We start from the raw sequence: 27,351 nt of genomic DNA, 5'->3' as shown, positions 1-27,351 counted from the left end.
CAAGCATGGGTTTGTCTGCACTGCATGCTCTATTTTAAATAGATACCAGTTTACGTAGTGAATGCAGCCCAGAAAAACAGGGATCTCAGTGAGAAGAGGAAAAATTCAATGTTTGGTAATCTCTCTCAAGAGGGACAAGATTTAATTCAGTGAGATTTATCTATAGGTGTCATTCGTCATGTGGGAGATGCCTTGAAAGACCATTCTTCAAAATCCAGAGGACGAATCTGTGCCATAGGAATTGCACCATGGGGCATTGTAGAAAACAAGGAAGATCTGATAGGAAAAGATGTAAGTCTTTAAGGAATTAACATGTAATCAAAGTAATGAAATAGGCAACTCATCTATTTGGAGTATTAATTTTCACAGTTTCTAAAGCACTGCTGAAATTAGAAATCTCCTTAAAGAAAAGCTGTTGTTCAAACATATTTGACAGTATTCTATCCATATTCTATATATAGCTAAGCAAATATACCCAGAGGTAGTGAGGTTTACACTACTTTCAGTGTTAAAGTTCTCTCTGGCAAAAGTTTGTTTTAGGTTCTACCTTCACTGTGTCTATGCTGAGTGCTCCATAAATCATTTAAGTGCTTTTACGTGTACAAGACTTGCATTTATTATAGAAAGGTACTCAGCAGTGGTACATTAATTTCTGCTGACTCCAGGCAGGAATGTAATTCCTAAAGCAGTGAGAGTGAGAAAGGGTGTGATCAAGGGCTGTACATCAATGAGAATAGGTGAAAATGTAAAAGAATGTACAAACACGACTGTTATCCTCCAATGAAAACAGTGCTGTGAAAAGTTCGAATTTTGAGTATAAAGACAAGCTTTTTTCTAATTCTCCTATGATTTCAATTATAAACATCTGGTTGATTTGTTTCCTCATAAGGTGTGTGCTTTTGTTGGACACTGGAGGATTTTCATGTTTATTTCATAGTTCTAATCCCGGTGCACCTAATCTTTTGACAGGTAACACGTGTTTACCAGACAATGTCAAACCCTCTAAGCAAGCTTTCTGTGCTCAACAGTTCCCACACCCACTTCATTCTGGCAGACAATGGTACTCTAGGTAAATATGGAGCTGAAGTGAAGTTACGACGTCAGTTGGAAAAACACATTTCTCTCCAGAAAATTAATACACGTAAGTACGGTGGGGCAAGTTGTAAACATAGCACATTAAGGGAAGGGAAGGGAAGGGAGAGGGGCTAGAAATACTTCATGGTATTGAAATTAAGAGTTTCTACCACTCTTCCTAGCAGGAGTTTCATCAGGACTGTGAGACTAAGCTAGACATACGCTGTCTGAATAGTGATGGAAGAGCCCACATCTAACATCATAGAAAAGCCAGAAAAGTGAAAGAAAATGACATAAAAGGAGGATGAAAAGATTAAAAAATAATAGTGAGATGAAGGTTCAAAGCAGTAAGAATTTAAAGAAAGGAACATATAAAATATTTATGCATTTCTGGAAAGAATTCTTAAGCATCAGTAAACACACAGAATGAGATGATTTGCTGCACATCCCACTTATGGGAATCCTCTGTATCTCTGTGGCTTCTGATTCCAGGTGTTGTTACAAAAGGTTTTTGTTTTTTTTTCTTTTATATGGATTGGTTTCATTTGAAATATCGCATTTAAAATTATGTGATCTTCCCGACATAGCTCAGCATTTTTACTTTTCACATTGGTGTTTTTATATTTTGAGTTTAATGTAGTTTTAAAATTTGTCAGTTAACGTCCTCTCTAAAACAATTTTCTAGATTTGTTTTCATCATTATTTAAGAAAAATGCATTTAAAATGACATTTTTTACTGAAAAAATTAGAGATGAAATAAATAAGGAATGCTAGTAATGATGGCTTTCTAGCAAGTTAAAGTAAATCAGAAATGATAAAGAGAAATTTATCAGTCTTAGATTCCATGCTTGAATTAAAAGTTGCAGGCAAATAGGCATCAGTTCTACCAGCTGTCTTTCTGATGTATGAGAAATGCCTTCAGAAGCTGTGTAGGCCTATAAAAATAAGAAAAACAAAGCATTCAAGATACTAATTGCATTGTACTGTACAAAAGTTTCCAATAGGGTTTAAGTTATCTTTACAGTAGAGCAGAAAAATGAAATAGAGTGCTGGGTAAGACTAAAGATACATGTAGAGATCTGCCAAAAGATATCTAAGTGTTCTGGAAAGTCTTCACATACTTTTTTTAACCTCCAGTTAGCTGAAGAAAGTTAACTCACCAAAACTACGCCTCTTGCCTTTGAGCATGGAGACACTACCACACACTGTTGCCCCCAGACAGACATTTGAGACAGCTAACATGGCTATGCTTTTAACATCTTTGTCTTCTGCAGAAGTGCTGGGAGTGTTGTAACATTATTAAAGAGAGCACTGGCTTGGAAGATAAGGAAGTCAGGGCCCAGAGGCAAGATGTTTTGTGTTATTTCCTTTGATACCACTTTGGGCTGGGGATATTTGTTCTGATTTAAGTAAGAGATTTTTCACACAAGGGGCAAAGTTGGGAATACGTATAGGATATTTGAATTCTGTAAAGCTTTGCAGTACATTTACTAGTAAAAATGTACAGAGAGTTGTTCTGTTTGTTTTTAATCACTTCAAGCACTCGAGCACTAGCGCCTCTTCTGGAAATTTCAATAGTAGTCACTGAGGATTTCATGGACACAGAGGCCAGCCAATGCTCTGTGACTACTCCTTATCAGAGCTGGGGTATGCTGACAGGAGGATGTCAGGAAGCCTTTGCTGTTACTATCCATGCTGTTCCCATTCTTCAGAGAGGAATGAAAACATGAAGTCAACTGTAAAAAAAAAAGTGCATCTTACTTATGGAACGCTGGTCATTTTACAGATTAAGAATTGAATTCAAATGCTTATAGTGGGGGGATTGGTCAGCCTTCAGGTAATGTTTTGTCCTTCATTTCCCCATTGTGACTGAGACTACTGAGACTGTGTGACCTGTGGGCTTCCCTTTGTCATCCTATGCCTGGAGATCACAGTGAGGCAGGGACAGCAAAGGGATGCTCAGCTGTCGTCTCTTCCATCGGCCAGCCATCTCAGCCTCATGATAAAGACACCAAATTCATACTTCTATCTTAGGAGAAAGCATAGGCATATGTCACCTTACTGAAGACTTCCTGTAGGTAACCAAGGAACAGTTAAAACATCAAAGACACAGCAGCAGGGAGCCGTTCAAGTAACAGTGGAGATAATGAAGTGATAGTAGGATCGTGTTCAGCTGGTTTGTCTGTGCATGGTGTCTACTGCAAGAGATTATGAACAGTTCACCATTTGTCTGGTGGTGAGCAATTCAATTGTGTTGTGTATCAGTTTTTGTATTCTCTTCTTTTTTTTTTTTCCCGAGTTTTCTTTTTTTTCCCCAGTTCTTTCCCCATCCCACTGTGGCAGAGAAGCAAGCCAACAGATATGTGGAGCACAGCTTCCTACTGTGGATTAAACCACATCATAACTGAAAAGACTTGCTGTTTTCTATCTGAGACTTTGAAACAGTATACAGACACCTTCCTTGTCACTGGCTGTGAAATAATCATAATTTTTCCTAACTGTTCTGGTTTTAAGTGATGCTGTAATACAGAAAATCGCATCCCTTCATAACAGATCAACCTCTTAAGCTCAGTTTCAATTACACTTCTTTTCTGTTTCTGCTCTTCTATTTTTTTTTCAGGGCTGGGACAGGGTGTTCCTGTAGTTGGGCTTATTGTGGAAGGTGGTCCCAATGTTATCTCCATTGTTTTGGAGTGCCTACGAGAAGAACCTCCTCTCCCTGTAGTGATTTGTGATGGTAGTGGACGAGCATCTGATATTCTGTCATTTGCACACAAGTATTCAGAAGAAGGAGGGTAAGACTATGAGACTTTCACTAAAGCTGTGTCTTGCTCAGGGGAGATGATGAGGGATTACGCCTCATTTTCCTGGAAAAAAAGCTCAGATACAAAATGTTCCTAACAGAGGTATTCTGCTGTCAGATTTTGTTGCCTGTTTGATCTTTTCCTTGGTGTTAATGAGTAGTAATTGTTACTACTTCAAATGTATTTGACAGCCTATTGACATAAGCTTGGTCTCAGTGCAGCGCACTGTCATATAAGATCCATCAAAGTTTGTTGCATGATACTTGATGCTGAGTTGGATGCTTTAGAAGTAAGGAACAAGTGGTTCCCAGAATTACTCCTTTTCTCAGGTCAGAGCTGAGTTTTAATAGTTCATGTATTTGCAGAATATGTACTGCCTGCATCTAATGTGCTCTATGAATGACATTCGTGCTCCAAGAGTGCCAGGTTGAATAAATGTCAGGCTTTCTTCTTTTGCTTTTTCTTATGTCTTTGATATTTCTTCAGAGCAGTGCTGCCATGACCAGAGCCAAATATTTGTCTGAAGCATTCTGCTTCACTGCCCAAATGAACCCTTTTTTGTGGAATTTGTGATTTTTACAGTTGGTTGTCTTCTGTTTCTGTTGGTAGAGAGGGCAATTTGTTCAAAGGTACAAAACATATAGAATAAAGCTCATCTTCTCTGCAGAGTATACGATCTCTCCTGATAGATACTCCAAATGGAAGCAGAGTAGTGCATTTTCTATTTCAAATGCTGCTCCTCCCAATCAAACAACGTCTTCTCCATACCGATTGTTAATACAGAATCAGGAAAAATGTGTATGGTTTTCATTAGGCTACATCACACCCTCTTTTCACTGAAGAAATAGTTTGTTTCCATGGCTAAAGTTGGAGCTTAAATTGAATTAAATAACTGTTATTCTCAAACAGTGCAGATGTTATGTGCTTGAAGTGGGAAAGCAGCTCTGATGCTGGATTTTTGGGTTTACATATAGTACAGCTTTAATGCTACCAATAGAATTTATGATGTGACATCTTTCTTTGCATTGAACAAGCCTCCTTAGATTAGATCAAACTTTCTTTTCTTTCTTTCTCATCCATCCCTCTTTATCAGCACACAGAAACTGAAGGAGCTTATAAGGATCAATCTGTTTGATATCTGCTTGCTGCATGACTCTCTTCCCCAGTGCGCATGTTACACTGTCCAGTTTTCCTTTCCGATAATGCTGATGAGATAAATGTGTTCACCTGGTAACACAGGTCTGTAGTGAGAAATTTCTGGCATCCCTGCTGTCAGATTACAAAGAATAATTTTCTCACAATGAACTTTGGATTTTACTGCACTTGGCAAGCTCAGCTGTCTCACTGATTTGATTGTCTGCTGGTAATGTTTGCTGCTACCTGAAAATACATGTATTTTATTAGGAAAACAGCCAAAATGGATGGCCTCTGTTTCAGACTGCTTTGAGAGATCAGACGTTTCTGATCTTCACTGAAGTGTTTTCATTCTCATTTTTTCTTAGGTCATCTTTGGTTTTTGTGTTTCTCCAGTGTGTATTTTGAGGTTTCATATGGTCCAGCAACTAAATTCTGTTGAAGAGGTAAAAGATAACCAAGGTGACATACTGGTAGTGTGAAATATTTTAGGGTTTTTGATTACATGCAAAGAACCTTGCAACATTTAGAGGCAAAGATGCATATCCAGTAAGTTGTACTACTGAAATTCTGAAGGCTGAACTTAACAAGAGTATATATACACATTCACAGAAAAAATAAGAGCCATCTTGTAGTACAGAGATTCCATTCCAGGGCAAAAGAATAGTTGAAAGTCCTTGCCAGTTTTTAAATCTTTATTGAAGGGCTGAGATGCACAAGAGCCAGTCTGGGTACAAATCTCCTGATTACTGTTATTATTTTGTAAACTTCACAACCTTTCCATATTGAATGCGAAAATGTTGTGTGTTTTTATTTATTTTCAAATAAAATCACTGTTCTGGTGCATGAAAAATTATGTTTCTCAAGCAGCAGACTTTCCTTACATATATATTAATTCCAACAACGTCTTGTTTTGTGTCTCCTTTATCATTTAGGATAATAAGTGAATCTCTCAGGGACCAGCTTCTAGTAACTATCCAGAAAACCTTCAATTACAGCAGGAGTCAAGCTCATCAGCTGTTTATCATTCTGATGGAATGCATGAAAAAAAAGGAACTTGTAAGTGTCCTAAAAGTATTTCATGAAGATAATTGCTATGAACAGACTTCTGCAAGTACTTTGAAGCCCAGGGTTACAGTTCAACTTTTTTTTTTCTTTCTTAAGACCTGTAAGTATACATAATGATGCATTCATAAACCTAGACTCCTAGAAACAGAGATTTTGTCTTCTGGAAAGCCTCTAAAACCAGCTTCAGATTCTTCTCCTGTGTAAGAAGATAAAGAGTCTTTTTCTACAAGACACCAAGTTCTTGATGATCCCAGTTGTGCATGATCCTGATTTACAACAGGCCTGTTCTATGCAGTGTACCACTCAATATGATTAATGCCTGTCTACCATAACTCAGCTGCAGAAAAAAGTGTGCTCAGGAAAAAAAAATCTTCAGCATTCATGTCTGTTGAGAAGGAAGTCTTGAAATTGTGTTCACTGTACCTATGCAGTTTTTGAGTGGTTTCTTCTGACTAATTGTCCTGGTGAATTTTTGTAAATATGATCTTTTCTGTGAGTTTTGATAGAATTCCATTTAATTCTTTTGTCTTAAGCAACTGCTTTTTAATAGCACACAAACAGTTTAATACATTTTTATATGGTTTTCAAATTACAACTGGAACAGATATAGCTGACATTTTTATATTTTTTTTTGCTTAAGTTGCGTATTTCTATAGATAGAAGCAAGAGAATTAGCACATCTTTCTCCTCAGACCATGATTCTTTGGGTTGCCTAATTCTATTACTAGGGAAGTGATGGCTGTAACACAGGCATTGGTAAAGAGAATATTTTAACCCTGAAGCTGAGAAAAGAAAGTTTTTTAATTTCTTAGGAAAATTATGTTTCATACTCCCTCAATAGTAAGTGTATTTTCCTTCTGTAGAGTGCACATTTTCTGCCTCTGGTCAGCTTAGAGGCAAATCATTATCTAATTTCTTCCCAAGCTTAATACAGCACACAATAAACTGATCTGTAACTTCCTCCTTAGAATTTTAAATAAACAGTAAACAGTATTCCTTACAGCACATACTCTTTTCGCTGGGGAGTATAGTTCTGTTTGATAGAAGTAATTGTTTAATTGTTCAGTGAAAAACTGTAAATCCTGCTATATTAACCAAAGATATATGGAGGGAAGAAAAAACAGTATTTTCTGTGCAGTATTTGCTTGTATCTTAATTTCAGCTAGGATGGAATAGGTTTTTTGGAGTGTCTGGTATGATGCTATGTGTTTGGTTCTAGGAGGAAAACAACATTGGTAACACACTGATGTTTATAGTTGCTGCTGAGCAGTGTGGTACAGAGCCAAGGCCATTCTCAGCAAAGGCCCAAGGAGCTGGGAGGGAACAGAATTAGAACAGCTGAATTAAATTGTCCAAAGGGACATTCCATACCATCTGGCGTCATGCAGGATTTTTGAAGGGGGTGGCAGTTGATATTTTTCTCTTCTGCTGCTCAGGGGGGCCAACTAGACATTGGTCAGGGGGTGGTAAGCAATTGCTTGTCCATTACCTGTTATGTACATTCATATGTCTATGGATAGTCCTAACTATCATCCTTTTCCTTGTCTCTATCTTAGTAAATAGTTTTATCTCAACCACATGTTCTACTTTTTTTTCCTGATATTCTCCTACATCTCACTGGGAAGGGGGAGGAGTGAGTAATTGACTTTGTGGTGCTCAGCCACCTGCTGGGTTAAACCACAACAGCTTGTTACTTAACATGGCGATACTGCATAAGGCATCAGCTGGTGCTAAGCTTCGCGCTATGATTCTCATCATAATACAAATAAACTTCCCAAAATTGGTACATCAGGCTTTATGCTGGTCCTCATTTCATATGGGCAGCTCCACAGTGATGAAAGTTCCAACCAGGCATTATTTTTACATTTTTCTTGAGCAATTAAGTGATTGAAATTTAGGAAATAACTTCTATCAGATTAGAATCATGCCTGGTGCCCTGGTCAAGAAAAGTGTACGCATCCTCCAGAAATCTATGTAATCATCTCCTCTGGATGTAAACTGATTCTCTGAGATGTGCAGATCTATTGCTCAACACTCTTTAATTCCCATATAAATAAAAAGGCAACAAGCAAGTATTTTGAAATATAAAGAACATTTAAGTTGTGAAGAAGCTTAATGATGTTTGCTATCTTTTATTTCTTCTGCTTTGGAAATACGGACACTAAAATTGTTTTGAAAATTTTCAAACAGTAAGTCAAATCACTTCTTAAGGTATGATGCCAATGTGTTATCTGTAGACTTACCATTAGGAGCCTACCTTTTCATGCATAAAGCCTGTACTAATTAGTGTCGCTAGGAGATTTTGGCTGAGTCAAAAATGCATGAAAGAATATGCCCAGTGATTCTGAGGATTTATCTATAAAGCCATTTCTGACCCCTTTCAGGAAGGAGTCCTAAGATAACTGAGATGGGATTGGAGCATGGACATCTGTGTGAGGCACTCACTACGTTCCTTGCAGTGTTTCTCTTAGTTTCATATTCTCCACATTCTCCAAAAAGCTGCTCTTCTCCTGAGATTATGCTTGGTATTGGCTCATGCTTCCAGCTTTTCTACATAATATTCATCTCAGCTGCCAAGGAATACTTGCTTATGTATCTATAGCTTTCAAGATAATAATATTTAAGCGTTCACCAGTTGTTTTTCATGTCCTGTACAATATAATAGCAGTCTGTTCTCCTAATTGTGCTTTCTTCTTTCCCATATTCTCTCCGATGTTCTTCTCACCATTGTTCATTAAATCTGATGTTTTATTCCCTTCAGCACTGGGGGATTCCTGCAAGAAGAGAAGGACTATTTTGAGTTTTATCTCTGTTTTTTTTATTTCAGTCATATTCTGATACTATTTAGTTCTTGAGGTCATAAAGGCCAGATTTCAATTTTGCTGCATATATTTAAATACTTTTGTCAGAACTAAATTCTCTAGGGACTCATCCATCTGCCAATGCTACTTGGAACAAAATTCAACAAACTCTGTATTTTCTAATATTGCAACTCTGTGTTGCAGTCAAATAGATACCCATCTGTTTGTATTTTACTTCTGCATAAAGTAGCATACTCAGCTTATTATTATATGAAGTCTTTTCTAGAGAAAGCTCCTGGGGAACCTTATAGCAGCTTTCCAGTACCTGAAAGGAGCCTACAGGAAGGCTGGGGAGGGACTTTTTAGGAAATGGTTTTAAACTGGAAGAGGGCAGATTTAGACTAGATATTAGGAATAAATTCTTTACTGTGAGAGTGGTGAGACACTGGAACAGGTTGCCCAGAGAGGCTGTGGATGCCCCTCCATGGAAGCACTGAAGGCCAGACTGGACAAGGCTGTGAGCAGCTTGGTGTAGTGGGAGGTGTCCTTACCCATAGCAGTGGGGCTGGAACAAGATAGCATCTAAGGTCTCTTCCAACCCAAACCATTATATGATTCTACGATTCCAGTAATATGAATGTACTATGGATGCATTTATGTGCCTATAGTGCCAAGATGAATTCTGTACTTTGCTTTCATCAGAAGTCAAGTTGGTTGTAACTACAATAAGTTGATTATAAGTCAGCCTCTCTAGAAGAACCAATAGAGAAAAAAGAACTGGCTGCTGCCTTAGCCAAACTGCTTCAGATTTAAAAATGACTATCACAGCAAAATGCATTTGATTATAATTTTGTCTGCTTTCTTGTTCTGTAATACAACTTTTCCTTTAATTCTTTCATGTCTTGTGGCAAACATTTATCTTTGTATAGAAATAAAATCTATTCAAAATGTTGAAAAAATTGCCATTCCCACTACTTAATGCTGACATCTACTACGCAGAGATGTTTTTGGAAAGTGAAAGATTGTTGTTTTTTTTTTTATCTCTATTCAGAAAGAATATCATTAATATAGAATACACTTTTGAATGTTATTCACTGTTTAATATGTAGCTCCTTTAATGGCTAAGCTTTGCAGGAATTGCAGTTCTTAAAGGCAGAGAATTGGAATGGGCTCAGTTAAGCAAATATGACTAGAAGTATCTGATTTTTAAATTAATTGTATCTGTTTTGCTGGTCATTATGTGGCAAACCACATCATTTTGAAATATTTGAGTGCTATGGTCAATAGCATTAAAGCTATTGTAGTTATTTCAGATAGTTAGTGTTTCCTTTTTCCAAGTTGGCATTTCTCTTATTACTGCAAAATATGAGAAAATTATCAGTTTGCCATGACAGTTTTGTCTCTGTTCGTGAAAATTATGGGATTTGATGAAGAATTTCAGCAAGTTTATCATATTTAACTGTTTAGGGGTTAGTTAGGATAAGTCTTCTGAAAAAGTATAAATCAGAGTTTTTGTGAAATTGTAATTTCAAAAAGAAAAAAATAGTGGAACTGGACGTTTTGAAAAATTTTAAGCCTTAGAAAATAAACCTTTACCATTCTGCTCTATTTTTATTTTTACCTTTATTTTTATTTTTACCTTTATTTTTATTTTTATTTTTACCTTTATTTTTATTTTTTTCCTATCTGTAATTTAGTGTCCATCTTTCATGTACAGCAATTCTGTGTTTTGGTTTAATGCTGTCTTTTAGATCACTGTGTTCCGTATGGGGTCTGAAGGGCAACAGGACATTGAGATGTCTATCCTAACTGCTCTCCTCAAAGGTGGGTTTTGCAAGGAAGGATGTATACTGTGATTCCTAAAAGGTCAAGTCTACACACTGCCTGAAGTTCACTCTAAATATTTAAATTTTTGGTTTATTTTCTTTTATTCAAAGTACTAACTTGAAAATACTTGATTGCAACTCAGATCAGCTCAAAGTGTAAAATCTAGACTGAAATTTTTGTGTCGCTTTCCTCACCTGAGAGCCTGGAATGGAAATGCTGCCAACAGCTATCCTGATATTTCAGCACATTTTATCGCAGTCTTTGCACATATTAATAAAGATAGAAGAAGTGGTAGGAAGATTAGAAGACTGGCTTTTTCCAGGCCTCAGATTGTATTCTTTAAGCCTTAGGGTGAAACTTAGGATCAGTTCTCAGTTTATTTGGAGAGTGTTATGTTTGCTGGAACAACATCTGTTTTCTGTCTGAATATTTATAGTTGATAGCAGGCTCAGTATGAGAACGCTGGAGTCCCTAATGCTAAGTAAGAGATTAAGAGAGGAATTATTGTGCTCATATCTACAGCATCAGCCAAGGGAGCTGTGCGAAGGAGCCTTTTAGAACAGTTTTATGTCTATCTTTAGCTACAGAATATAAAGTCAATCTGGGAGCTCTAAGGGAAATAGAGAGACAGTCTGCTTAATCCTTTTGAAATTAGGATTATGAGGTCAAATGGAAGATGCTGGAAATTGGTTTGGTGCATGCACCGCTTTGTAGTAGAACTATTCTTGTGATAATAAGCTTGCTGGCTTTTAGTTCTTGGGAAAGGGAATTGCAGAAGGTTGTTCTGTGATGTTTCATCATGCACGAAATACCAAATATTGGCATGTGTTTCTGTTTAGGTACCAATGCATCTGCTCCAGACCAGCTCAGCTTGGCTTTAGCCTGGAACCGTGTAGACATTGCACGCAGCCAAATATTTGTCTTTGGACACCACTGGCCAGTAAGACCATGTTATTTGCTAAAAATTGAAAATAAGTTGTCAAATATTAACTCCCTGGATTTTGTTGGCAGGAGGAATATTATTGAATTATTGTTTATGATGAGCTGATGGAGGGCATTTCATTAATTAAGAACGACCTGTTTGTTTTGAAATTTACTTAGGCTGCCACTTGCAAAAACTCGATTCTGAAAACAGGAAAGCAACTTTGCTTTTTATCTCTTTGACACATGCTAGTAGTTGCTGAAGTCTCCAACTACCTGTTCAAGTATGTATCAAGGCTGAATTTCATGGAGATGCTTTGAAGTAATTGCGTATCTTGCTTCCTTTATAGCTTTGAAAATGTCAGTTTGGATTAATGGAGCAAAAATGTAGACAAAGGAAACTGCTGCTGAAAACTCCTCTGGTAGTGCTGTGCTAAGTGAACTTAGAAACAGTTCTTTAGTAAAGCTTTAGTTTCTGCAGTGAAATTTTCCTTCTCAAAATTTTAGAATGTGGTGCTACACTGTTTCAAATCAATGGTGAATCACTGTGGTGCCTTTGTTTATCAGCATAACTAAAATACTCTATTTAAGCCACTTCTAATTCTCTGTATTGATGCTTTTTGCTTTACTGTTTGAACCATCTGGTGTTGAATTACCATGGTGTTATGAAGAAATCAACCTGAACTAGATAAAGTTGACTCCAAGGATTCTTACTTTTTTAAAGTTAGACGTCTTTCCTGAAACTATACCATAAAATGAACACTATTCACGTATGTGCTTTATGTAATGCTAAGATTTATTTCATTTAGAAGCCTGTGCAATTAAAATTCTAATGAATGGTGCTGCAGATATTGCTTTATTCCTTTACTTATAGTAATGTTTTCAAAGATCATTGGAATGCTCACAAGAAAAGAATTAAATGATCCTAAATATTATAAAATATTATTTGTATAAAAGATTTTGTTCAAATGAATGTCCCAGTCTCCCTAGCATTGCACTTAAATTCAGATGTACCACCTGGCAACTGAATCCATCTACTGTCTCTCCTATTTCATAATCATTCTCTGCAACAATCTGTGGATCTGCTGTCAGCTAATTGTGGCACACTGTAATTTCTAATCCATGAAGAATGTTTTTCGGTCAGGAGGATTCAGCCCTTATGTTCTGTGAATTGACAGATGCAGTTTTGTCCAGGCTTACAAATGTTTCATGATGGCCAGAAAGAGAAGATTTTTTTAAGGTGGAGAAAAAAAGAGAAAACAAGCCTTGTTAAACATTGAAAACAAACAAAAAATATAGCAGGCTTTGTTCTCTAGTTTTCTGGGCAGTGCACAGATGGTTGTAAGCTGCACATGGGGGTTATATAACCTAAGTGTTAGCTGGTGTAATTTAAGCCTCCATAGCACAGACAAGTAATGTCAAGATACTTGCACGTGTGCTTTCCTGTTTTGGGTAGATAGCTTAGAATGGGAAGGAGTCAGAAGAGTCTAGATATGCCTGAAGAGCTATAAACACAAATATTGTCTGCAGAGCCTAAATTAACTAGTCAGGAGACCTCTTTTCTTCTTCTTTCTGCTTCTGCAGTATAGATGCAATTTGGCATTATGCAAGATCCTTGTTAAACACTTTGTCCTGCTTGTTGCTATTGTTTTTGGGTTTTTTTTTGACAGCTGTAACTTTTCCTGAGAGGAAAGAAGCTGAAGGGTCGCATAATCAAGCAGTGTCTTTTCCCAGACCTCTTGCACTGAATTTTGGGAGAGAAAGCCTCTATGTTGAATCCCACCACAGGCTGCCTACTTCACTACTTGACTTTCAGTGTTATGGATTCTATTAGAGATAACAGCTTGGAGTTTTTGTTTTTGTTTTTTTAAATGAGTAAACCAAAAAGTTTCATATACCTAAGGAAATGGTAATTTTAAGTAGATTGCATGTGTGAAGTGGTGACTGAAAAACAAGTTCAATAGCAGTGTATTCGTAAAATAGTGGTAGTACAATTAAGTAGATTTCTAATACTTGTGTGTAATACTTGTATTAAATTAAGCCTTTAGGAAGCCTTACAGCTAGTGATGGTACAGCCCCTGAGAAGGAAAAGAAATCTCCAGCAGTTCAGACTAAAGCAGCCAGAGCGAAAGGAAAGGGGAAGAAAAAAGGAGGAAAAGTAAAAGAAGAGCCAGAAGAAGAAACAGATCCAAGGAAGCTTGAACTCTTGAACTGGGTGAGGTGAATGTACTTGTAATAAACTGTTGAAAAGTTTGTTTGCTTTTTTTTTTTCCCCTCTCTCTGTATGCCTATCTATTAGTTTGCAAAGGTGGGCTTTACCCTTCTATGAAACTGTATGGGAGACTGAATTATCCAGACAGTACTAGTTTTTAAGTGTCTTGCAAAATGGTGCAAATGGTGTTCTACCATCTATAAGAGAGATATCTATAGCTGTATCCATATGAAAGGAGATTTTAGATAATCTCACTTTTAATTCCTTGTAGGGTTTTAGTAGTTTCCAGTCTCACTTTTATATTCCATTCAACAAATCCATTTTCTGTGCAGGAGTTAACTGCTTTCAGATCACTCAACCAAAGTGATTAAGCCATCCTTGAAAACAAAGAGTGAGGGAAACATGCATTTTCACTCTACAGAATGCTCATTTGCACATTTCCAGAGGATTGACATTAGAATTCTGCAGGAGTGCTGCTGTTCAGTCTTTGAGCCAGGAATGTTTCTCATCCTACATGCACTACATGCAGCTGTACCACAACAGTGCAAGTCAGTGCCTATCTGCTGCCTCTTTTTGCCTATGTTTATCAGAACAAAATAAGCACGCTAGTGAACATCTTCGTCCTCCCTCTATAAAAATATTTATCAAGTGAAGAAAACTTAAGTTTCACCTTGTCTATGTGTTTCACCTTCCATTTGCAGTAGATTGGTGTTTTGTTGTCTGAAATCGGGATCATGCATCAAAAGGGCTGCTGCTCAAGGCCTTTCCACCTTTATTACTGCATTCTAACCCTTTAGACAATATTAAGAGATGATCCATTAGACTTTGTGACCAACATTTTTGAAAACCAATAGGTGAGTTGGTGAAAGAGGGGAAAGTGATCCTTAATGAATGATTAGTCATCATCAGCATATTTGGAAACTGGGCATCTCTAAAGTAATGAAAATAGTAATGGTTGTTGGTCAGACACATCTTCTGTGCTTGTGTGATCTCACGTTCTCTGTTCTGTGATTCAGGTGAATTCGCTGGAGCAGGCTATGCTGGATGCACTGGTTCTGGATCGAGTGGACTTTGTTAAACTACTCATTGAGAATGGAGTTAACATGCAACATTTCCTCACTATTCCTCGACTGGAAGAACTTTATAATACTGTGAGTGAGTAGAAGTAAAAAATGCCCTGTGATATCTTTTCTACTGTATAGGAATGACCTTTTTCTTCTCTTCCTTCTGATGTATGCTTCTGAAACGATTTGGTTTCTAAAAAGCTTTGAGCCTTAAAGGTAAATAGAAGGTGAATAGCATTAGAGGGAGCCACTGCTATCATACGAGTGTCCTGATGTTTCCCTACATATGCACATTCCTGATGACTAGGCTTGCAGCAGCTGTGACTTGAATCAAGGCTCCTGAACTACCACATAAAGGGCTGTAAGAAAAGGACTATGCAACTCTTGATTAACACTATGCATGTCACTGTAGCCTAGTTCCTTATTTTCAACCCTGTAGAACGTAATGGCACATAGATGCCTTAAATTCTTACAGTGTCATTTTTGTTTGTGTAAAATATGAATTATTGAAGCTCTAATGGACAGTAAATAATTTTTGTTTCAGAGATTGGGACCTCCAAATACACTGCATTTGCTAGTCAGAGATGTGAAAAAGGTAAGCTTAAAAGCTGCATTTGCATTATTGCACTAATAATATGAGTCAACAATAAAAGCAAGCACAGCATGAGTGAAATTAGATGATAGCTATTAAAAACAGGGAAGTCAAATGACTTTTCACTTGAGGTAAATAATGATATCAGTCTAATTTTTGTAGTTGAAAAGCTGCTAGTAATGTGTTGTATTATTTAAGATTTAGATATTATTTCTTCTTCACAGTAGACTCCAAATTGAGTACTACAAAGGAGGACTGAAAGACCTGCTAGGTTTAGTAGAAGCTGCACTCCCCAGCAAAGAATTTCTTCCCTTTTGTATGTTGCATTGCATGTTTTTTAGTTTGCTCCCGAGCAATCCTACTTTTACTTGGGAAAAACTGTCTTGTCTCAGTGCTACAAAACCTAAATATGTTGTTTGTTTCCACTACATGCTCATTAGTTCATTATCTATGACAGGGTTATATATTTACTCTCATTGAGGTTTTGGAGCTTTTATTTCATAGAATTTAACTGCAAGGAATAGTCTTCCTTTTTTTTTTTTTTTTTGAAAGGAAACTCCCATTTATCCATGGAGATTTAAATGTGGGAATCAACGCAGTACTGAGTTGATGCACAATTCGTATTGACATACTACACAGTTAAACTTACCTCATTTGGTGTTTGTCTTTTTGATTGTCACTAATGCTTTTCTGCATTCTGCTTTCTGTCTGTCTCTTCACTGCATTTTCATGGCTCACTCATTCAGCGGCAGTCTCGGGGATTCAGTTGGGTTAACATGGAGGTGATGTGTTTGCTTAGGATATGGTTCTTTCATTGTAGCTACTGCTCAGTGGTGTTGTAGAATGAGTTCCTGTTGTAGGATATAGCTCAAACAACAAAGCAGTTTTCAGCTTATGCTTCTAGAAGAGTTAATGCAACTATCTAGCTCTTATACGTGATTGTGGAAGTTACAGGCTTTTCTCTTTAATTCTGGGCTACGTATAAATCTAAATCATTATCTGAATTGTATTCTTAACTCTGTAGGTAATATTGTGGCAAAATGCAAATTTTTATAAATTGTAGAGTGTGTCTGATCTTCATTATGAAATTAAGCAAATCATACTTTTATGTTGGATTAATAATGGTCAATATTAAGAGTGACATAAAGATTGACTTCACCAATCTCTTAGCTCTTGCAAACAACTGGGACATGTATTGATACTGATACAATGTACAAGTAAATTACAAATGAAAAATTGTCCTCAATTATAAATACTTCCAAAAATTCAATCTGTTCCCCAAACATTTATCATTTGAATTGGTTCTCATTAATTTTGTATAAATAATCAGAGACTGAGACAAGTATCTATAAATATTACTGCTGCACCAATATGAATTTCATGTATGTTATTTTTTCTTGTTCTAAATTCTTATTTTGTTCTTTTGTTTGTTTCCTTGCTCTTGGTAGGGCAATCTTCCACCAGATTATCATATCAGCCTAATAGATATTGGTCTTGTACTTGAATATCTCATGGGTGGAGCTTATCGCTGCAACTATACTAGAAAAAGTTTTCGGACTCTTTATAATAATTTATTTGGACCTAAGAGGGTAAGGATGAGTTAATTCTGGATGTGGCCATCACGCTGATGGTAAAAACAACCAGTACTCTGTTCCTTCATGATTGTGAAATACTACATGTCCAATGCTAAAGAAATGCTGTAAGACTGATGTTGAACTTCTAGTAGTACAGTTATGTAAGGATCCCATAAAACACTTGAGTTAATAGAAGCAGCCAGCAGATGGTAAATACTTCGATCTGGAGGTGAACTGCCTTCTATTTAAGTAGTTTACTACCCAGCTATTTCTAACCGCCTTGCCTGTGTATTTACTTCTTCCTTCTTTAAGTTGTAGCTTGATGTTATAACTTGAACTGTAAATTCTATTGGTCACATCAGGTTTGTTTTCCAAATAATTAAGTAAGTCCCTATAAGGAACTGCTATGAGCATAAACCTTATTCTACAGAAACCACTGCAATCTCAGTAAACATTTCAGAGTCATAAACCAATTATGAGAATAGCAAGCATGGACCCTTGTTAAACATTTTATTCTATGCAATTAGAATAATTCTCTTCATTAACTTAATTTTTTTTTGTTTGAATTGTGGGTTTTTGAAGATCAAGTGAAGCTTGCTCACAAAAAGCAACTGCTTCAAATGATCAGAAGGCTACTCAAACCCCAAAGTAATCTATTCTGCAGTCAGAATACTGTATGTGTGTATATATATATGTATATATATAGTACTATCTAATTGACCATACAATTAAGCCTTTTACGGAAAATGTAAATCAGAGATTCCATTATAGAACAGAGGAAATATTTTATGAAAAAGATTTGAAGATATGTTGTATTTTTCTTTTTTTTTTTTTCCATGTTTCCCATGAGTACATTTACCCTGTTTCTGTTCAGAAGCATCATTTTTATTTTATTTTTTATTTTTTGTGAAAATTTAATGACTTCTATTCTCATTTAACTCTTCCAACTTAATCAAAAGATTTCAACTGAGTGCAGGATGGAAAAAAATTTCTAACCCATTGCCTTCCAGCAAATACAATTAAGGAGAAGATTAGTTAATTGTACCATTATTGATACAGTTATTTAGAATAGTAAGTTTAATCAAAATGTGTTTTTCCTTTGCATTTTTTAGTCTTTGAATTTTCCCTCCTAACTAATTTTCTTTTCTATTTTAATATTTAGCCAAAAGCTCTTAAACTACTAGGGATGGAGGTAAGTTGGTTTTATTGTAAAATACTGGTTTTATCAGTGTGTTTCTTGGTACAATTGTGCTCTTGCTCTTAGCTTCTTCAGTGTTGCTGTGGCTTAAAGTAAATTTCAGCTAGAGAGGAGCTGTTTTGCAAGCAGCCTATGAAGTATTTCTGACTTTTTTTTGTTGGTATGGTCCTCAGAGCTGCTTAAAGCTTTGCTTAGTAATCCGTAGGCAGTTTTCAGCACTATTATATAATAACACGTTATTTGCTGGAATGTACTGTAGATTAAACAATTCAAACGTGAACATTGGTGATATTGAAGGAAGAGTATTTCCCAGCAGTACTATCTGTAGGCAAATCTCCTTTAACCACGCAGTAATAATTAATACACAAATGAGGTTTTATCATAGAGACAACATTTAAGTGGAGTAAAAAAAAAAATGTTGTGTGTTGTGTTGTAGCATGTTAAATGCTCTTTTCCACTAAAAAAAGGTCTTTGCTAGCAGTGATGGCACTGTGCTTTGCAAATATGAGATGGAACTGAACCAAAACCCTGCCTCAATTATCTGTGTGCCTGCAGAAATTTTGAATTGATCAAGATCAACTCTGAGATGATGCCTCAAAGCTCATCACCGAGGCAGATGCTTCTATTTTTTCTGAAAAATGTATTAATATACAGTGGGAGGGTACTTGCATACAGAGTCCTGGGACTTTTCTCTATGAAGTATACAGCACATAAAGCATATATTAATGCTTTCATAGCGTTTGAACTCAATATATGTACATACTGCTTGTGTTACCTTCAATATGTACTCTACCTGCACACAAAAGCCTCTATTTCCCCAAGCAGATAAGCAGCTTTCTTCTCTACAAAGTCCAAGCTGTATTTAATCTCTGTGATCAACTTCCTATTGTCTGACAGATGAAAGTCAAAAGCTCAGCACCTCTGTAGTGCAGACCTGTTTGATTAGTATTGATCACAAGTAGGCTACTTAGTGCTTCCCTAAAGGCACATTTTGATTTTTCCTGTTTCTTCCAGTGGGCAATACTGTATATGGCACAAATTGAAGCACTCTCTCCATTTGATAGTGGGTGTAGCTTACTCCCTTCTTCCAAGAGGAAGAAAAGTTGAAATGAAAAATCAATTTTTCTGTTGTTGAAGAGGTCAGTAATTTGATGCATCTCCATTTTTTTGTTTTTCGGTTCCAGAGTTAAAAGCTTTAAAACAGGAAGTTTAGATTCATTAGTACTTTGTCCTTCCCACCCAGGGTTTCCTTTTGACTTGATATTCCTAGTGTGGGGAGGACCTGATTTTTGGCCCTTCATTTGAGATTTTATGTTCTGTTCTTCTTCCCTTTATTCACTTGCATGCAGTTTAGGACCCCCTAAATTTTTTGTAAGAAATAGAGGTCAACATTTGCAGTTCTTAGAAATGCTGAAAGAGAAACGCTTATTTAAATGTTGAGCTGAAGAGTTTTGTTCGGAAACCAGAGGAGTAAGGCTGAAGCCTAAATTTGGGTTTAAGTTTGTTCGTTGTAATAAAACAGTGCTGAGACTATTAGGCTGAGATTACTTATATGAACAAAAACTCATCCATAGAATTGTAGAATTGAAGAATGGTTTGGGTTGGAAGGGATCTTTAAGATCATCTAGTTCTGTAGGATGGGATTTAATTGCAGTCCTCTTCTGAGATCAGAATCAAGGCCTACAATGGTGATAAGCTCTCTCTCTACGCCTATAAATGCAATGTTCTTCCTACATAATTTAAACCCTTATTTACCCAATCATGGTTTTTCTCCCTTCAGGATCCTGCTTCATTGTCAGTTCTTCCCTTCAGTTACTCCCATGTTGGTTCCTGTAGTAATGGCCCATCCTCTCTATCCCTTTAAGAAACAGGATACTTTACCTTCTGTTTGCACAGCATACATAAGAGGAGATTGCTTATTCAAAGGTGAACACTCCCTTAAGTATCTTGTTGTTCTTAAGAATGCTGTCTGCCTGCCTTTTTCCCTTTGCATGTTAACCACTCTCTCTACCTGCATGTCAGTCTGAATACTGCTTTGATACCTGTAAGATATGCAGAACTATTCTTCAAGAATGGATACAGATATATCAAATAAAAACTTAAGAGTAGAACCTTTATAGTGAATTCAGGTTTGGTAAAGCTCCATTTGCACTGCAGAAGAATTCATTAAATACTAATTCCTTATCACTCCACTGATGCAATTACACATGCAGTAGAGATCCGCTTGCAATGCAGTGTGAAGTGAAGGCTTCAGAACAGTAAAGTTCTACTGTACGTATCTAGGAGAAGTAACTTCTAATTAAGTCTGTAAAAAATGGTTCTCTGAATAAAACATTAACCTGTGTTAAGTATGCTTGGTCACATGTTTGTCATATTTTTATTTCCACTGGCATAAAAGCAAGCGACAAAAAAGGCGTAACTATTAATGTCATAACCTCTCGATATGCATTTAGTCCATGGTGTCATCAAATCAGATGATAAAGATTGGTATTAAGAATTTTTCTTGTTTTCTTCCCAGGATGATGAGCCTCCTACAAAAGGAAAGAAGAAGAAGAAGAAAAAGGAGGAAGAGATTGATATTGATGTGGACGACCCAGAAGTGAGCCGCTTTCAGTATCCATTTCATGAACTGATGTTATGGGCCGTGCTGATGAAAAGGCAAAAGATGGCACTCTTCCTTTGGCAACGAGGGGAGGAAACTATGGCCAAAGCACTTGTTGCTTGTAAGCTGTACAAATCTATGGCGCATGAGTCTTCTGAAAGTGAACTGGTGGATGACATCTCTCAGGATCTGGACAACAACTCAAAGTTAGTAGATACAGAGTACAGAGTACATGTCTACCTGACACAGGAAATGGTCTGACCTGCTGAGAAGCTTGATTTTTAGTAGAGTACAGTTAATTTCCAGACTGCAGGTTCAAAGAATGCAGTCTGGAGCCTGTTTATCAACAGTAAACAAACCAAACTTTTGGCTCAGAGTCTAAAGGTAATGCTAGCAAGAAGATTTGTGTTGTGTTTTTCTGGCAGTGCATATTCTTTCTTCACCTTCTCTCTCTATAAAACTAGCTAGTTTTACTTCACGATGTTATTTTGAGGGTGTGCTCATATGAATTAAGGGCCATCTGATGATCTAGGTAAACTGGCCTTAAGATGTCATTTGGTCTAAGCTAATTCTCTCTAGTTCCAAATTTGTTTGGAACTTTTGTAAACTATCCCAAATCAAGCCTGAGATTCTATTGCTCTTGTCCTTGTGTACAGAAAAACATAACCCCATATGAACGGAATGAAAATCCCAACTGTAAGCAAACACAGATTTCCAAATCAAACTTCACCAGACTTATCTTGCATGTTACAGAGATTTTGGCCAGCTAGCTGTTGAACTCTTGGATCAGTCCTACAAACACGATGAGCAGATTGCCATGAAACTACTGACCTACGAACTAAAAAACTGGAGTAATTCTACCTGCCTGAAGCTGGCTGTGGCAGCTAAACACAGGGACTTCATTGCTCACACGTGCAGCCAGATGCTCTTAACAGATATGTGGATGGGGCGACTACGTATGCGAAAAAACCCAGGCCTTAAGGTATTTCTGTTCTGCATTTGCTTTCAAAGACACACATTGTTGCACTTAACGCTATATTATATATAGTGTATGCATAGAAAAAATGGCTTATTAATTAAAGATGCTTTAAGAACGTTTTCTGTTTTGAATCTCCTTTTTTTTTTTTTTTTTTTTTTTTTTTTTTCCAAGCTCAGGAAGTCTAAGGAACAACATACCAGGACAAAGGAAAATGACGTATGAAAAAGATCTATGAAAAGCTTAATATGATTGGATCTGAAAGCAAAGTTGTAGCTTTCAATGAATGATAAAATCTGTTCATTAAAAACATGAAACTAATTAAAAATTAATTAGTAGAAGCAAAAGTATCGTCTCTATGGATATACACAGTGGGGTTAGAGAGAAAAGAATCTGTACTTGGACAGATTCTTCTGAGTGTTGCTTAATATTGCTCCAGAAGACCAAAATTAAGATTCAGTTTTGATAAGAATGAAATGTGTGAAATCACGATGTGTGAAATCGTGTGATTTTTATTCTCTTCTGTGATTCAATTACTTTGCACCTCGTACTGATTTTTGTATTTCCTGATCAGTGGATCTGCAGAAAAAATTTAGAAAAGAGTAATATGAGAAGGCTGTCACAAAATACAAATATGAGTGAGCCATTGTTATGGAAGCAGAGCAGTGTTTGTTATGTGTGAGACTTTGTATGCGAATATACTCTTCTTTGTTCTATAAGGTAGCTGCTGTCATCCTGGTAAAGACCTACCATGACAGTGCTATCATCTGCTGATGTTCTAGTTTTGTTACCTGCATTCCTCTCTTCTTTAACTCTTTTTCTGTAATTATGCCTGTGTTTTTATATCTCTGTTCTCATATAGTAGAACTCTCTGGGTGCTATCTGCACAGCTCCTTATACTTTCACAAGTTTTTTTAACTTTAAAAATTATGATTACAGCAGTTGACTAAAGTAACTGTGAAGTCCAGTAAGAAACCTGAAACATTTTGTCAACTGCTACTGTTTCATTTCTCTGGTCAACTCTAATTCTGGAGCACAATTTCTTACGTGCAGTGGATTCATGAAAATGGAGTCTTTCAATTGGCAGGTTATTGATTGTGCTTCTTAACTACTACTACTACCTACGTTATTTTTGTAGGTTTGGAGATAGGAGAGTATCTTGAATGCTATGCAAAAGAAAAAATTGGTTATCAGATTTGCCTTTTTGTGAAATCTATTAGTTTTTAAATAAATATTGCAGTCTGAGTTGAATTCTTTCTTTTTGAACAGGTTATAATGGGGATTCTCTTCCCTCCAACCATCCTTTTCCTAGAGTTTCGCAGTTATGATGATTATTCTTACCAGACATCACGAGAAAATGAAGAAGGCAAAGAAAAGGAGGAGGAAAACGTGGTCAGTACTGGAGTTTATCAGGAGGTTGTAACTCCTGGTTGTAAGAATGCTAAGTTTCCTAAGTTCCTCTGTGCTGTGGGTCATTTTGGATAAAATGTCAACTGGTTCTGCAAAGAGTATATAGGTTGGATTCCCAGGGCATGCAAATTATCTGCATATTTGCAGATTTACTATAGTTCATAGTTTTTGTATTTTTAAAAAGTCAACAGGAGGTCTGTTGCTCAGAGGAAGCATTTGGTAATTAGTGGTTGATATTATAAATGAGAAAAGCTACTGTTTTTGATGTGTGTGTTGGTGTAAACTGACAACTGTGGTCTTCTAGGATGCAAACGTGGACACAGGTTCCCGGAAAGGGGATGAAGAGAATGCAAATAAAAAGCAAAACAGCCTTCCAATTGGAACAAAGATCTATGAATTCTATAATGCTCCTATTGTCAAATTTTGGTTCTACACAGTAAGTCTGGTGATTAAACTGATAGTGATCACTTTTCTCGCACCTATGAAAGTTAAAGTTTTAATAGCGATGTAAAAATAATAACCACATAAAACATAAATAACAGTGATTTTCATGGAATCTGATGAGTAAAGCACTCTCTTTATTTAGAGAAAAATAGAGTGAAATAGAACAAATAACTGTAGCTTATGCTGTCAGCTCCTAAAGCTCTAACACACTTTAAAGGAGGCTGCACGGTTCAGTCACTTACTCCAAGCTAGTTTAGATCCTCTTGCTTTCTAAAGGCTTTGGATCCTGTTCTGCTTTAAAATATACTGTAGGACCCAACAAACAATGCTGCAGTATCAGTGCTTGCCATTCACTCTGTCAAATACAATCTTGATGGAAGGACTTAGCCTTAGGTCCCTAAGGCTTAATAAATTCTTTTCTCCTGTTTAAGTAATTAAAGCCAATCTGAACTACAATCATCTCATTTTCTTTTTAGCACATCAAGAAATATTTCCATTTTAATAAAAACTAAATATTCTTGCTACTGCTGAATTTTGTGTGTGCCCTACATGAAGGATACTGTTTTCATTTTATGCTAAGTTAGCACTTGTGGTATCTTGTATGTCATTGTATTATGTACGGGTTCTTTCGTTTTAGCACACTGAATAATTATCTATTTTTCTGAAGTCAGTGATAATAATTCAAAATATAAATTCCTACTGAATTTCAAGTTTAAGTATTAAACACGATTTCATGGAGTAAAGAAATTACATTGTAGTATATCAAAAATGCCCCAGGGAAAAGGGGCCTGATTTAGAATGTTTTGGCATTGTACTGCTTATTTCAATGAATAAGCAGCTGCCTGAATCATACCACGCTGCTGGAGGCCCATGGCCTCTACCAGTTTGCATGCCAGCTGTAGTAGCAAGAGCACTGCAGTAAGCACGCTTTCTTCAGAGAAGAAAAACTTTTTCCTTTCACAAGTAGGCCTTCAGCACCTGAAACTGTCATGCGTAGCCTATGCGTTCATGTGGATGTCACAAAAGTCTATAAAGGATTTCTTTTTTATAGATATCATACCTGGGTTACTTGATGCTGTTTAACTATATCATCCTGGTGCGGATGGAACGGTGGCCATCTGTCCAGGAATGGATTGTCATCTCCTACATTGTGACATTGGCTTTAGAGAAAGTAAGAGAGGTAAAGTATAGTCATACTTACATCTCTTAGTCCTTGAAAAGAATTATCCAGTCCAACACCCTTGCTAAAGCAGGATCCCTACAGTAGGTTTCACAGGAAATAGTCCATGTGAGTTTTGAATATCTCCAGAGGAGACTTCACCACCTCTCTGGGCAGCTTTTTCCAGTGCTCTGTAACCCCCAAATTGAAGACTTTTTCTCATGTTCAAATGGAACTTCTTGTGTTCCAGTTTGTGCCCATTGCCCCTTCTCTTTCTGGGCACCACTGAAAATGGTCTGGCCCAATGCACTTGTCTCCTGACCTTTAGATATTTAAGTGTTAACAAGATCTTCTCTGTCTTCTCTTCTCTGGCATAAACAGTTCCAGATATCTCAGCCTTTCCTCATAAGGGAGATCCTCCACACCTCTAGTTGTCTTTGTAGCCCTCTGGAGGATTCTCTTCAGAATAAGGCAAATTTTGCTGCAAATAGGGGTGGTCTCTAATGACAGAGAAGAATGTGACAAGATTGATTGATTTTTTTTTTTTTTTTTATGACTTCAGAAATGTTATTTCACATTTTTCTTAATTCTGTCTTTCTTAATTTTTATTTCAGATTCTCATGTCAGAGCCTGGAAAGCTGAGTCAAAAAGTGAAAGTTTGGCTCCAGGAATACTGGAATATTACTGATCTGGTGGCTATTTCAGTATTTATGATAGGAGCAGTTCTTCGCCTACAGAACCAGCCTTACATGGGTTATGGAAGAGTAATTTACTGTGTAGATATAATTTTCTGGTACATTAGAGTACTAGATATCTTCGGTGTGAACAAATATCTGGGACCTTACGTCATGATGATTGGAAAGATGGTTAGTAAATTATACAGCAAAGACTGCCACCTCCTTATCACCACAGAAAAACTCTGTGCTGAAAGCAGAGCAAAGTGCACTTGATAGAAAAGAGAATAGGGATAACAATTTTTTTTTACCTTGTTAAGTCTTTTATAAAAATACAGAACCTTTATTTCTTTAAATGACTTCTTTTTGCCTTCTTACGTATTTTTATCTCATGAGCAGTAGTTAAATTTGAAGATCAACATCAGGAAAATTATCCAGGAAAATGTGTGATACTTTTCTTGCTCACTTTACAGCACTTTGGCAAACAGATACGTTGATGTCGCTGTACTAACTGGTGATGATAGGAACATCTGTATGGTCTCTTTGTGCAGATGATTGACATGCTCTACTTTGTGGTCATCATGCTTGTGGTTCTGATGAGTTTTGGAGTAGCACGCCAAGCAATCCTGCACCCAGATGAGGAGCCTTCTTGGAGACTAGCTCGGAACATCTTCTATATGCCCTACTGGATGATCTATGGAGAGGTGTTCGCAGACCAGATAGACCGTAAGAGTAGAATTCATAGTAAGATTCTGTTTCCTGTTTATGAGGCAGATGATCAGACCCAAATTAATGTTTGCTTTCAATTTGGAATTAGAGTGTATTTGTCCATTTGAGGGTTTTCTTGTGACAGACTCCAGAGACTAATGAATTTTTTATTTCCCACATGCATGTCCTGCCTCTAACCAAAAATTCCAGTTCAGTTCACACTGAATGTGATATAGTCTGGAATATTTGCCTGTCTGGTGGGCAACAGTATTAAATGTTCTGTTTACTTGCAGAAATAAGCAGAGATCATACTTAAACTTTCTCTTGAACTAATATTTTACTAAGAAACTGTTCCCACCTAAAATGAAAAAAATGAATACCTTGCACAGGAGCCAAAAACAGATATGATAAAAAGGTAACATGGTTTTTCATCTCCAGCTGGTAGCACAAGCAATGAGAGTCCACAATTATATTAGCATGAGTACATGTACCAATTTTTCCAGAAATGTTTCAGTTTCACAAATCAATCATGTTTCTCTGTGGAAGAGAATAAATAAATAAATAAATAATCAGCTTGATTAGCTTCAGCTGTGGAAATAGCATTTTATGTACAAAAGCTGCACAGTTTAAAAAGAAGAAAAAAGGTCTGTTTTTGAGGAGATGGACACTGCCACTGTCATGTGACTGATAGTTCTGTGTTAGTGTTTGAAATGTGTACACTCAGACATGCAGGTGGCCTTCTTTAGTGTGCATAATGCACTTTATCTGAAACAATACAAGCTGCTATTCCAGCACTGTTTCAATGAGCTGCGTATATTCTGAACAGTGCACACAGGATATTCTCTACATTCTTTGTAATGTCCATATGCTAGTATGGATGTGGTTTCACCAAGGTAGACAGAGGGGACTAACTACCTCCCTCCACTTGCTGGTAATGCTTTTCTTAATGCTGCCTTCAGTCTGATTCACTCCATTCAGAAGATGTCCATGATCAACAAGTTAGTGTTATTCAACAGCAACATATTCTGAGTTGGGAGTCTTCGAATGCTGTGATTCTTTTTACAGTCACTATTTAGGGGCTGGGGAGCAAATATCTATACTGCCATCTA

The 27,351-nt window shown here is 36.7% G+C and overlaps 1 protein-coding gene and 1 long non-coding RNA gene across 2 annotated transcripts in view; one reads left to right on the top strand and one right to left on the bottom strand.

Annotated features, from left to right (window-relative positions):
* TRPM1 (transient receptor potential cation channel subfamily M member 1) overlaps positions 1-27,351 on the top strand; it is a 78,389-nt gene that overhangs the window by 40,065 nt on the left and 10,973 nt on the right. Inside the window, exons 5-22 of the mRNA XM_042824017.1 lie at positions 167-291; positions 970-1,141; positions 3,695-3,869; positions 5,948-6,071; positions 10,633-10,705; positions 11,548-11,648; positions 13,671-13,844; positions 14,858-14,992; positions 15,450-15,500; positions 16,946-17,086; positions 18,234-18,263; positions 20,788-21,077; positions 21,625-21,853; positions 23,117-23,239; positions 23,562-23,693; positions 24,753-24,881; positions 25,475-25,726; positions 26,086-26,278. Coding sequence (XP_042679951.1) covers positions 167-291; positions 970-1,141; positions 3,695-3,869; positions 5,948-6,071; positions 10,633-10,705; positions 11,548-11,648; positions 13,671-13,844; positions 14,858-14,992; positions 15,450-15,500; positions 16,946-17,086; positions 18,234-18,263; positions 20,788-21,077; positions 21,625-21,853; positions 23,117-23,239; positions 23,562-23,693; positions 24,753-24,881; positions 25,475-25,726; positions 26,086-26,278 — 2,649 coding nt within the window. The remainder of the gene's footprint in view (positions 1-166; positions 292-969; positions 1,142-3,694; positions 3,870-5,947; positions 6,072-10,632; positions 10,706-11,547; positions 11,649-13,670; positions 13,845-14,857; positions 14,993-15,449; positions 15,501-16,945; positions 17,087-18,233; positions 18,264-20,787; positions 21,078-21,624; positions 21,854-23,116; positions 23,240-23,561; positions 23,694-24,752; positions 24,882-25,474; positions 25,727-26,085; positions 26,279-27,351) is intronic.
* On the bottom strand, positions 8,197-17,293 carry LOC122163120. Its single transcript, XR_006169825.1, has 2 exons — positions 16,147-17,293; positions 8,197-8,854 (listed from the first exon to the last, which is right to left on the bottom strand). It is a non-coding gene; the product is annotated as an uncharacterized LOC122163120 (long non-coding RNA).

Source organism: Centrocercus urophasianus, unplaced genomic scaffold (genome assembly GCF_019232065.1).
Source record: "Centrocercus urophasianus isolate 14NV4802_14NV808 unplaced genomic scaffold, USGS_Curo_1.0 seq_23, whole genome shotgun sequence".
Lineage (NCBI taxonomy): Eukaryota > Metazoa > Chordata > Aves > Galliformes > Phasianidae > Centrocercus > Centrocercus urophasianus.
Note: the sequence above shows the minus strand (reverse complement) of the source record. Positions and strands in the feature narration are given on the sequence as shown.